Raw genomic sequence first — 12,750 nt, forward strand, 5'->3', positions numbered from 1 at the left:
CACCAAGTAGTTAGTTACCAAGCAGTTCTCCCCCAGGGAGTTCGCCACCAAGTAGCTCGTCACTAAGGCACGCCACCACCGGGTCGAATAACGAGGTACTTTGCCAAAAAATTTTACATCACAAAACGTTGGCACGTGGCCGAAAACGGTTACATCAGGTTCTACCTTCTTTTTTTAGACAAGAAATAACCAACTTTTAGATAAGAAATAACCACCTTTGAGTCTCTTTCGATGATGATTGGGAACTCTTTAAAATTCAAAGCCAATTTGTGGGTTTTTCAAGTGGCCAATGCTTATGCTAGATTAATAGAGGAACTAGCGAGGGGTATTTTATAAATATATAATAAGTATTAATTATTTACATTATTATGATAAGTAATTATAACTAATACTATTATTATTCTCCAATAAATATATCATTTAGTGAAAGTTAAATTATAAAACTTTCAATTATTCATTATTGTTAAACTAAAAGAATTATAAAAGAAATTATTATTTTAGGAATTAACTAAAAATCATAATATTAACAAATTAATCACTTCATAATAATAACAATAATAAAAAGTTAATAATAATAGTAATAATAATAATAATAATAATAATAATAATAATAATAATAATAATAATAATTTAATATTACTGATTTCAAAATCAATACACACATAATAAGAATATATTACGAGTAAATAACAGTAATAATAATATACATATTATTATTACTGATTTCATAATTATTAATCTATATTACTCAATAAAGACATGGAATAAAAAAAAATATTCAAATTACCACTAAATGAATGAACTAAAATCTATGAGTGTTCTAATTGACTTGAATTTGACACATCAACATGCCCTAAATTATAATTTCAACCTACATTTCCTATTTTTATTTCTCAATTCCCATAATTCATATATACCATTAGGTTATGTATAGGTTTCCCTACCTTTTCCCTAAAGATAACTTCTAGCCAGCCTACGTGCATTGTGGGGAGCTTAGACTTAAAATCCATAACCATGATCGAGCAAAAGAAACGTTGCCACCTAATTTGGAGGTGACCTCCATACTCGATATGGTCCCCTTATTCTCCTTTCTTTCATGTTTCCTCTGTTGAATGGGCTTTGGAGTCCTGATTATATTAGTAGTTGATTGTAGCCATACATGATGATGATTTGATTATAATCATGTATTTTTCATCTCTTGCTTTAGAGGATGGATGCACCTGCAAATATTGTTTGGCATTAATTGTTTTTCTTAGTAAGTCTTTGAATGATTTTTTTTCTTCTTTGCCTCTTTGAATGGATATCATTTAAATGCTTTTTATCAATTCATACGTCCCTATATATTAACCAGTATTGATGATATTGTTGTAAACATCCATCTAACTTTTCTATTTTATATATAGATTAATGATTTCAAAGTTATTGTTACTTTTTTGGGAGTGGGTTGCTCAACAGGATATTGTTTTTTTATTGTTAAATAGTAAATTTCAAATTTAATAATACTATAGTTGCCTCTTAGTATGGGGTCATTCTCTAGATAAAACATGGTAAGTCTCTTAAATCAAATAAAGAGCCTACGCTAAATGTCTATTATAAATAATTAAAATTTTGAAATAATTCAGATTAAATCAAATAATTACTTGCTGAAAATTACTGAATTAAGTAAATAATAATAACAATAAGTATTTATAAAAATAATTAACAATCATCAAGTACTTAATTAAGTAAATAATAAAAAATGAAATAACAATCATCATTTATCATTAATGTTTATTCAAAGCAGGCCCCATAATATTTACCAAATATAGTAACTAAACCTTAAATAAGAATCAATATCTATTAACAACAAGTAAAATTGTTAAGCCAAATCATTAATGCTTATTCGTAAATGCAAAATATGAATTAACAAATCTATTATATAATAATTACACTTGGTTGGAGAAAAATATTTTAAGTAAATATTTAAATAATTACAAATTTAATTAATATTATTACTATATAACAAAAAATTTAAATTAAATACTAAAATAAATTAATTCAAGGAGTTGTTACACCCACACATTACACTAGAAGAAAACGAGGAGCTATGTAGAGTCCCCATGTACGAGGAGGTTAGAGATGTGGTCTTCCAACTGGGTCCTCTTAAAGCTCCTGGCCCTCCTGATGGTATGCCAGCTATTTTTTTCATAAAATTTGGCACATTATTGGTTTTGATATAGTTGCCTTAGTCCAATCTCTTTTTAATGGTGAAAATTTATATCCGGAAATTAACCTTACTAATGTAGTTCTAATTCCAAAGGTGAAATTTCAGGATTCAGTGCATCACTTTCAGCCTATTAGTCTGTGTAATATAATTTATAAATTTTTTTCTAAACTACTTGCAAACAGGTTTAGAGTGGTGTTACATAAAATTATTTCTCCTTGGCAAGCTGCATTTGTTCCAGGGCAACAAATAACTGATAATGTCATCATTGGCCACGAGGTTGTTCATTATATGATAAAGAAGAGAGGCAAATATGGAGTTTTTGCACTTAAAGTGGACATGGCTAAGGCTTATGATAAAATGGAATGGAGATTTTTGTATGAAGTTATGGAGGATTTGGGGTTTTCATCTAATTGGATTCAATTAATTCGAATGTGTATCTTCACTACAAGATAGGCTATCCTTGTTAATAGGGTGGGGTCCAATAGTTTTGAACCAACAAGAGGTCTCCGTCAAGGTGATTCATTATCCCCGTATCTCTTTATATTCGGGATGAATGTGCTCTCCTTGATGATAGACAAAGCTATTGCAAGGAGAACGTTGCATGGAGTAAGAATTGGTACAGGATGCCCGGTGGTATCTCACCTTTTATTTGCAGATGATCTTGTATTATTTGGATGGGCTTCTCTATTAGAGATGAATGAGGTGGTTAACATTTTGGATGAGTTTGGGAGATGTTCTGGACAGGAGTTTAATTATGGAAAATCTGGTATTTTATTTAGTAAGAATTTACCGAAACGACAAGGGAGGTTAATTGCTCGAAGTTTAGGTGTGGTGAGACTAGGTCGACGGGCAAGATACTTGGGGGTGCCTCTTTGTATTGGACATCGAAGGACTAAAAGCTACCAAGAAGTTATGGATACGGTAAAGACAAGACTGACTGGCTGGAGGGCAAATTGTTTATCACAGATGGGGAGAACAGTGTTGATTAAAAGTGTGCTGTCAGCTTTGCCTACATATACTATGTCAGTTCATCCTTGCCATCCCAAACATGTTCTAACATTGAAACCACTATGAAATCTTTCTTTTGGAATGGACATTCAGGTCTAGGTACTGATCTGCTATGGCAGAAAGTTTGTAGGCCAAAGAGATGTGGGGGATTGGGAATTCGTAAGATGAAATTATTCAATAATGCATTATTGGCCAAAGTTGGTTGGAGACTTATGAGAGAGAAATATGTTAAAGGCGCTGATTTCCTAACAGTCTCTGTGGGGAGTAGCAACTCACCTTTTTGGAAAGGTCTCTGTAGGACCCGTAATATATTACAAAGAGGTGGTTGTAAAAGGGTGGGGAATGGGCTTACTATCAAAATATGGGGTGACCCTTGGTTGCCAGACTTAGAAGGTTTTATATTGCAGAGGCCAACAGAAGAGATTCATGATGGGTTTCTTATGTTGCTGATCTTTTTACACAAAGCGGGCTATGGAACATGCAACTTATTTCTTCTATATTCCCTTTCGACGTTCAGCAAGCTATTACAAAAATTGGATTACCAAAGTATACTTCACAAGAACATGAGTGGATCTGGACTTATGAGAGGGATGGAAAGTTAACTGTTAAATCAGTTTATAACTTGTTGATTGGGAGTTGCATACATGAACAAGCTAATATACAATGGTGGAGGAAATTCTGGAAATTAAATTTTTATCCTCGAATTCAATTACTTATGTGGAGACTGGTGCAAGGGTTAATTTTTACCAAAGACATGGTGGGGACAAAGAAACACTTGAGCATTTATTTTGGTGGTGCAGTTTCTCAAAGGCCATCTGGTTTGGTAGTATCGGTTGGAGGCCGGATGGGGTAAGGGAGATCATAATTGCTGAATGGTTAACAAATAGTGTTCAGCGAGTGAGTCTAATAGCGGATGCAGATGTTTTATTGTTGCAGTCGCAGGCTCTAGAAATATGGATGATTTGGCTAGCTAGGAATGATGTTATGTTCAATGGTGTTACGATTGTACCAGAACGAGTAATTGATAAAATAAGAAAATTTAGGGTGGAGTTAGTGGGGCTACAAGCACATGTAGGGGATGGGTTACAAGTTCAGTACGAGGAAGACAGACAAATTAGCCAACATTCGGATGTGAGGGTATTTTTTGATGGTTCATATAAAGATAGAAGGGGAGCAGCGGCTTGTGTAGCAGTTGATGGCGATGGATGTTTCATAATGGCCAAATCATGTTTAGTGCTTGGAGGAGATGCAGAGATGGTGGAGATGGAAGGAATGTTATTAGCTGTGAAGGTGGCTAATCGGATTCGACGAGGAAATATGCTTATGCAGGGCGATTGTCTATCCGTCATCAATTTTATGAAGTCAGAAGATCCAATTGCTCCATGGCAATGGAAACATCTTCATTTGGATGCCCGGCAAATAGTATCAGGTTTACATTATGTTTCTTTCTCTCATGTTAAGAGACAATTTAATGGATTAGCTCATGCCTTGGCTGCATGGTGCCATGGTCGAACATGGAAGATGAATGGGTTTCGAACCCACCACTTTGTATTCAAAGTTTTCTAAGCAATGAAGCAATTTTCTGAAGCAAAAAAAAAAACCTCCGGGATGATGCCTTTTGCTTTGTTTTTTTTTTTTTTCTCTATAATATTAGGTACGCAAAAAAGCGCATTTGCATGAAAGCAATTCAAAATAGACAATAGGCATAACAACCCACCCGCTCTCAAAGCTAGCAAGTCCAACATCCTGCATGAACATATTCTATCATTTTTCTTTTCTGTGTGTACGCCGAATGAAATATATAAATATATAATAATCAGATTTGGACTGAAAGCACCACTGTACCAGTATGCTTGTTGGAAACACAAGGGCTGAACTTGTGGAGTTCAGGTGCATTTCACTGGATTATAATCTCCTCAAGAATGGTATCCCTTGGCAAACATTTTGTTAAGGAGTAAAGTTAAGATTCCTCCCCCCACGAAATGGTCAGCAGCAGCAGTGAACCTTCAAGGCAGGAGTTGACCCCTTGTCTGTGGGGCATGAACACTGCGTGATCGTGTCTTCCATCATCCAGGTGAAGTTTGCAAGGAGTTGCAAAAAGGTTTGAACCACAAACCTGAACCTGAAACAATCGTTAGGTCCAGATCCACATAGCATGGAAATATCCATATTCAAGATGACCCAAGTATTATAAGCAATATAACGGATACAGGAAATGTTAATGGTAAAGACAAAGTGAAGATACATGACCTGGCCATGATTCTTTGAAAGAGAATCGGATGATCAACAATGACAATATCCTGCATAGAGAAGCAACACATGACTATTCTAGGAAAAAGTAGAAAAGTTTTCATTTCATTTTATCATCTCAAAATTACAAAGTAAATTCATATAAACATTTATAATTTCAATTTTTTCCAAAAATCAACAAGAAAAGTTACCAAAACCTATGTTACAGAATTTCAATGGGGGGAAACCACTTAATTGCAGAAGATCATATTCAGAAGGATTCAACATTTTATTTCTTAAATAGAAAACACAAGCCAATGCATCAATTGCCCAAAGCAGCTAAAACCTGAAGAAGGGTTTTGAAGATATCAAAAGAGCATCAGTCATTTAAGATTATAATTCAACAACCTTTGCAAGCAAGTCCATAGATGCAAAACTTCAAATTCATACAAAAAAAGAATGGATTAGATTCACTTAGGAACAATATGAGAAACAGTACATATGCTGAAATCCTTGGTTAATGGGCACCTGGTCTCACTTATGCTCAAGAGAAGAGCAGTTTGAAGTGCATAAGGCTGCCTGAATGTTACAAAAGGCTTACTGTAATTGAGCTTGATTTCTGTCAATTGGAAGCTTGTGACCATCAAAAAGACAGCAAAAGAATATTTCAAGCAAACAAATAGAAGAGAAAACAATATGGATCACCTTTACAAGTCAATTTTATTAATAGTTCCATAGTAGAAGAAATTATGAGATCTTCAATTCTCACAATAGGGGGAAAGGTCAAGTGACAGTAATGGTTAGATATAATATACCCAAAGGCAACAGCTCTACACCTTGTTTCCACTAAACCCTACTTTTTTTCTGTATAGCAGAAGCAAGCAAAAAGGACTGAATTTATAGTTTATGAATAAAAGGAGCTTTTGAAATTGTTCTTTATCTAGCCAAAGTTCTCCTTTCTTGAAAATGTTAGATTAATAACTTCTAGTATATTCTGGTCCAGAGACTTGAAATCCCCCTTTGCTCATTGACTGCAATAAATGGGGGAAAAGTTGACAACTTGACATCTAATACCTTATTGATATTCTAGATAATGAGATGCATATGCACATACATGTTCATTGAACAGGACCCATCCAATAGAAAGCAATTACATGTCTCCTAGCCCAATCAAAAAAGGAAATCCTCACACATAGTAAATAGATTATTGGATGATAATATGAGGCTAAGAGCCTCAGAAACTCCCATATCAGATGGTTAGTATCCCATCTGGCTGGTCTTGGATTTTTATGAGATCCTGCAGGTAAGAACCATCAGTTAGATGATCTATATATCCTCATATGGACGAGGCAAAATAAAAATATCAACTGAAGAAGGGTTTAAAAGTACACCTAATGACATGTACAGGAATAGCAACTCAAGAATATAGTATATCAAACTTTTCCTCATAATTTACCTGTTATATACATTCCAGATTAAGGAAATGCATGTACAAAAGACCCAAGAATTCCTATAGCATTAGGTCTCATGGTTTAACTCTGCATCCTCTCAAAATCAAGAAGAGTACCCATATAAAAAGAAATAACTAGAAAAAAATGAAGGATTTTAACATGCTATTAGCAACTTTTGGTGAGTAACCTCTTACCTTGTCTAAAACTTGACTGAAGGTTCTGCTTTCCTCCACTGAAGAAGAGAGAATTGTTTTCAAGAAGTGTCAGAAGTTGCCTAATGCTCCCAAAACCTGTTATCTCCAGTTATTACAAAAAATAAAATAAAATAAAGAAAGAAAGAAAAAATAAAGAAAGAAAGAAAGAGGAGGGGGGAAGTAGTCCTCAGAAAAGATGCTGGGAGTTTACTGTGCAATAGGGAGCTGAAATACCAAAAATTTACAAGTTTTTGTCAAAGAATCAAGTGAATCTGAAAGTCTAAACCTCTCCAAGATGTTTATCTATATCCATAAAGTGTGTTGGTAAGTTTTTAGAATCTTTTCTATCCAGTTTCGAGGATTATTTTACAGATATAGCCATGCTCTGATGATATCAGCCTTGGAACAAATTAAAAAAATGAAGTAGTGCAACTGAAAGAATCCCAAAGAGAAGAGAGTTTTAAAACTATGGTTCAATTGCCTTGATAAGTTACAACTTGAGACTACAGTATACCCATTATGAAAGACAATCGAAAGAAATATAATTTCTATACAATCAAGATACAAGAATACAAGAAAAAGAAACTCCATGTCCTTCTGAACGGACATCATGATGTATTGCTACCCCTACCCACGGTTATGTGATAGCATAGAACTTCTCTCCATTTCAGCATCCTCATCCATTGAGATCCTACTCCAACCAGGTCTTCTCAAGGAGAAAAGCTTGGTCCGATCAAATCCTGATCCTCTAAATCCATTCATCCTTGAAGATACCATGGGCATTACAAGAACTGAAGACGCATTGATCGAGTCCTCTCCTAGACCTAACGATAGTGTACAAGCAGTCTGCATAATAAATGGATATATAAATGTTAGTATTTAAGCATCATTATCATTTCTTTTGGAGAGGGAGAATTGATTCCAGTTTGAAGTACCTTTGCCTTGCTCAGTATAGATGTAGCCTTTACCAGTAGCAGTTGCCCAAATGATCTTAGGTCCCTTATTTCTGTCTCTTCAGATGGCAGATTAAGAAGCCTGTAGTAATAAAATATTTTCAAAAGTTTAGGGAATATCACATAGATGTTTGAATTGTTTTCTCTCTGCAATGCAACTATGTTGTCTGCACTTCCTTTTTCAAAGACAAAATAAGTTATCTTAAATCTTCATATCCACTAAAAAATGAATTGTTTATTTTTCTTGTAAGAAGCCTAGAAAGAAAAATGATTTTTCTTTTGATTGGGAAGGAAAAGATGAAATAGAAAGAAGGATCTCAATTCATTGTGTTCGAAACTCTGGTTGTCAGACTTCCCCCACAGTTTCTTCCATAAAATCTTACAAACAAAAGACACACTACAATCTGCAAGAATTCTCCAAGCAGGAAATTCCCAGGGTTAAGATCAATTATCTGTGCAGGAATTGTATTTTACCTGTCCATATCATCTGCAATTACTGGAGATGTCGAAGAAAGCAAAGAAGAACCCCTCACTTCAACACCTGGAAAAGAAAAAGAAACAAGGGAAAAGGGAAAAGGAAAAAGGGAAGAAAAAAAATATTAACAAGGTTAAAATGAATCCTGGATTTGTCTCTGACCTCACAGGTAAAAGAAATGCAAGCATTACTAGAAATACCTTTTGTTTCATCAGGTGCCAATAATGAAATGCCTATAAAGACAGACATCATTCCCAGTACAAACATTGTTGTCCTGAGTGCATCAAAGACCTGTAAAGAATCACTAATTTATTTACCATGCTGCATTAAGGCAACCATAAATGGTAAATGATAGATATCCACATTAAATTAGGTTAACCTGATATTCCTGAAAGTATACAAATCCTGTACAAATGGAGAAAAAGGTCCAAGCAATCTGAAACATTGGGACAATAAGAATTGCATCGAACAGTGACAGGCCTTCGTTCAATCGTGCCATCTGGGAAAGTATAAAAACATTTGATGTATAAAAAATAGGCAACTCCAAAAAAGCATGGCAAAAGCAAAAATACTTGACATCATATCCAAACTAATGAGTCATGCAAGTAAATTGTTACCCAAAATCCAGCTGTGCTAAGAAATAAAAGAAGCATTGAGTATGTGAACCAGCTATGCAACTTATAACTGCTGGACATGGTCAATCTTAACAGATTAGACCTGCAAAAAATATATATAACATGAGATTTAGAAACAAAAAAACCCTAATACATTACAAGGATGTAAGTCAAAAAGGAAGTAGCATCTGAAAAGGCCAATTTACAGGGATTTTGCAAACAACACTGAGCATGATCCTACAGCACCAGAAACAACAGCATAGGAGAAGGGCAGCAACATGTGCCAACAAGGATTAAGATCATGTCCAGATACAGCAAGAACAAACTCTCCTCTCCTGCATATTCCACTTTTTAGTTGTTAATAAAAGCATATAACTACAACTTGATGACTTGTTTAATATCAGGGAAAAGAGAAAATCAGAACATGGAAAACAATTGGCCCTACAATAATTGAGACATGCATAGCTGATCCATGAATACTGATAAAACGTAAAGAAACAACCCTCACCTGTAAATGGAGTGATGCACAGCTACAACCAAGACCAAAATAAGGCAGTAAAGAAGGAATATGATGTTTCTGTACTTCTCCACCAACTGGTCTGGTGTGTAAACTGCAAAAGAGAGAATACATGGAATTCTTTGTCTGTGGAGAAAATTAACAATGCCCCAGCTACACAATTTATATACATGCAGGGGAATGGGCCTCTCTAGGAGGTTACCTAACACCAAAAAACTATGCAATCAGAAGATGGTAACAAAAAACCCAATGGCCTTCTTCTGGAAAACCCCTGAGGAGGTATCGAATTGTATATAGTTTTTTTTTTTGGTTTGTGTGTGTGTGTATATAAGGTGGCATTTGGGAAACATTAAATAAATAATCTTGCAGGTAAGATAGGTCCCAGTTGGCATCGCTACTCAGATAATTAGAATAATATCTACAACTCCATGGTGAGAATAAGTACCAGGAGACTGGTGATTGCCGAAAGCCACAAGAAAGATATTTCCAATAACAATAAAGGTGGTGGCAACCAGTACCCTGCAAAATGGGCAATCTTTTATGATTTTCAAATTGAAAATTCAGCAACAACCACAATTCTGAAAACAACAAATTCTCACTTCTGATATGAACATACTTGACGGTCACCATCTTGTTCAAAACAAAGTATGAAAATGCAATGTTTGATACAAACTGAATAGATCCCAGGGCTGCAAGAAGGGACTGTACCAGGAAAAAAGATGTAAACAAAAAGTAAAGGAAACACTATATTCATCAAAACATGTTTGAATCTAAGCAAGCACAGATTGATTATCTGTGAAAGAAGAAATGGAATCAGTTGATATGCAACACTAAATAAAAATACAATAAAATAAATGTAAGTTTACTTAAATCCTATTTATCCTTCAACCAAAGGATACTGACCTGGGCAGCATATCCAAAAGAAATGAAGTTAAGGCAGTTCCCTACAGCAAAAAATAGAATACCTGCATATAAAGATTCTTGTGTTTAACATCAGTTGCAATAGCTTTCAAATGGTCCATTTAAAATGTTCTATGCATAATACTGGACAACTTAATCTTAAAGAACCAAGCATGATCAGCCTGAACTGTACCAACTCTCCAAGTCTGGAAGTATATGATCGGCTTCAAGACAATCTTTCCATTGGTTCCATCATTGTCTAGCATAGAAAGTCGTTCTCTCTGCAAGAAATTCAGTCAGAATCATTAAAACCTGCAATATGGTGTGCATCAGAAAAAAAAAAAGTTAAAAATAGTTTTATGCTCATCAGCAAGATTTCGAACTTAACCAAGTATTGAATAATGCCATATGTATGTAAGTAAATAACTAAAACATGAGCATATTAGTAGACAAATAAATTAAAATAACTTTCACTTGACTATTCGTAGGCAGTAAGAGAGGATTCTGATGGTTCTATGCAACATGTTTCCAACAAAAGTACCTGATCATGACCCAACTTTAGAAGATTTGTCCCAAAGTTTATGGCAATGCTACCAATAACGTTGATAAATGCTCCAATAACCCAGTCCCCCATGGGTTACTGATGTCAACAAGCACCTACGTGTAATTGAAAACTGATCTCAGTCTTGATGCATCTACTGATAGTCACGTAATTTTGATCTAGTAGCGCAAGTCTGAAGGCAACAAGTTGAAATTGATCCATCATAAGGTCCAAGGATCCCCTTCAAGCGAAGATTTGCATATCAATAGAAGTTGTTCTGATACCTGAACATTTTGAGGAGACTAAATGAAGGTGTATTCCCTTGGTAGGATAAGACATCAACTATCTTATGGCATATTGATTTGAATTCTGTCTGTCTTAACCATGCGTTAAAAGAGCTGATGAACAATCCAATTACTCCTCGGCCTTTCAATAATAATAAAAACGAAATGAATGAAAGATTATGGCAATTATTCTAACAAATGTACCAAACTTTTCCCCAATAAAATAGATCTACAGCTAAAAAACAAAGTAATAGAAATATGTCGATTGGACATACTGATCAAAAAATATACATGTCCTTGGACATAAAGAACCGCAGAAAAGTTGGCAGTAGAAGTTACAATTTTGCCTAGCATTTTCATGAATAAAGCATCATTTTTTTTCTAATTTGCTTGAAAGTACAAAGGCGCTAGTGCCGGATCTACCTTGGAATACTCAGTTCATCAGATCAAACGCTAACAAAGATTTTAAGGATAAAAAAAACGCAAACAAAGATTTTAGGATAATCCAATTCAGAAATGGACACTAAGGAGACAATAATTACTATTGAACTAAAACAAGAAAGAGGGGAAAAGAAATGAAAAAAAAAAAAAAAAAAACAGAAAAGAAAAGAAGTATCAACCTTTACTCTATCGCATCATCGGCTGATTCAACGCAAATATCTATTTCAGCTAATAAACGACATTCACGTGAAGCTTCAAGCGGCATTGCTTCCCCGATCAAATAGGCTCCAATAAAAATTGACAGACTTAGAGGTAACGCAGAAAAATCAATTCCATAGTTTGCAGAAGAATATAGATCTCGAAGACCTTGATTGCTTGGGAAGAGGAGAGAATAAAAGGGAAAAGACAGATCGACTTTCAAATCAAAACAATGGAAAGTAGACAAGCTTACCGTGAAAATAGAGTTCTTTCAATCGAAGAAATATTCTAGAGAGCTGATGATTCAAGAATCAGTGAAACCATCCAAGTGATTGAAGGGAAATGAAAAAAGAAATTAAGAAGCGGGGAAAAATAAATAAATCAAATATGTCTGGTACGTTTGCACTTGCACAGACGGCGAAAAGAATTAAGGTAGGGATTTGACGCCTTTGAAGTTTTAAGTCCAATCACATAAACAAACGGGCGTGAAAACTACGTTTACCGACCGCTTTTCCCGCCGTACTCAACCGTCAAGCCGTATTTTCTTTGTATAATGTATTTTATAAATAAATGTTCTTAATTAATTTGGGGAAAATTCCGCGTACTTATGGCCTGTTTTGCCCCAAACTTTAAAATAGGATAATTTAATATCCAATTTTTTTAATAGAGAGACAAGGAACTGTTCATTTTTTATTAATGTTTGACTGGTCGATAAGAGAATTAAATGACATCTAAAAAA

At 34.6% G+C, this 12,750-nt stretch overlaps 1 protein-coding gene across 16 annotated transcripts; it reads right to left on the reverse strand.

Moving 5' to 3' along the window:
- Window positions 1–7,546: 7,546 nt before the first annotated feature.
- LOC148853312 (putative magnesium transporter NIPA8) lies at window positions 7,547–12,548 on the reverse strand. Of its 16 annotated transcripts, none has more exons than XM_088983299.1 (16): window positions 12,265–12,459; window positions 11,993–12,118; window positions 11,373–11,514; window positions 11,089–11,204; window positions 10,741–10,828; window positions 10,551–10,612; window positions 10,264–10,349; window positions 10,093–10,166; window positions 9,639–9,741; window positions 9,337–9,465; window positions 9,134–9,233; window positions 8,896–9,015; window positions 8,717–8,807; window positions 8,516–8,582; window positions 8,024–8,123; window positions 7,547–7,934 (listed from the first exon to the last, which is right to left on the reverse strand). In XM_088983299.1, the coding sequence occupies exons 4-16, from the start codon at window positions 11,179–11,181 to the stop codon at window positions 7,716–7,718; spliced, it is 1,332 nt and encodes a 443-aa protein (XP_088839425.1). In that variant the 5' UTR covers window positions 11,182–11,204; window positions 11,373–11,514; window positions 11,993–12,118; window positions 12,265–12,459; the 3' UTR covers window positions 7,547–7,715. The 16 variants fall into 16 exon arrangements, with proteins under 16 accessions (XP_088839425.1, XP_088839422.1, XP_088839429.1 ...); XM_088983296.1 differs by having other exon boundaries at window positions 11,089–11,281; XM_088983303.1 differs by having other exon boundaries at window positions 11,993–12,098; window positions 12,265–12,403.
- Between the last annotated feature and the right edge of the window lie 202 nt (window positions 12,549–12,750).

This window comes from Nelumbo lutea, chromosome 4, assembly GCF_056320005.1.
Source record: "Nelumbo lutea isolate HS-2025 chromosome 4, American lotus-T2T, whole genome shotgun sequence".
Taxonomy (NCBI): Eukaryota; Viridiplantae; Streptophyta; class Magnoliopsida; order Proteales; family Nelumbonaceae; genus Nelumbo; species Nelumbo lutea.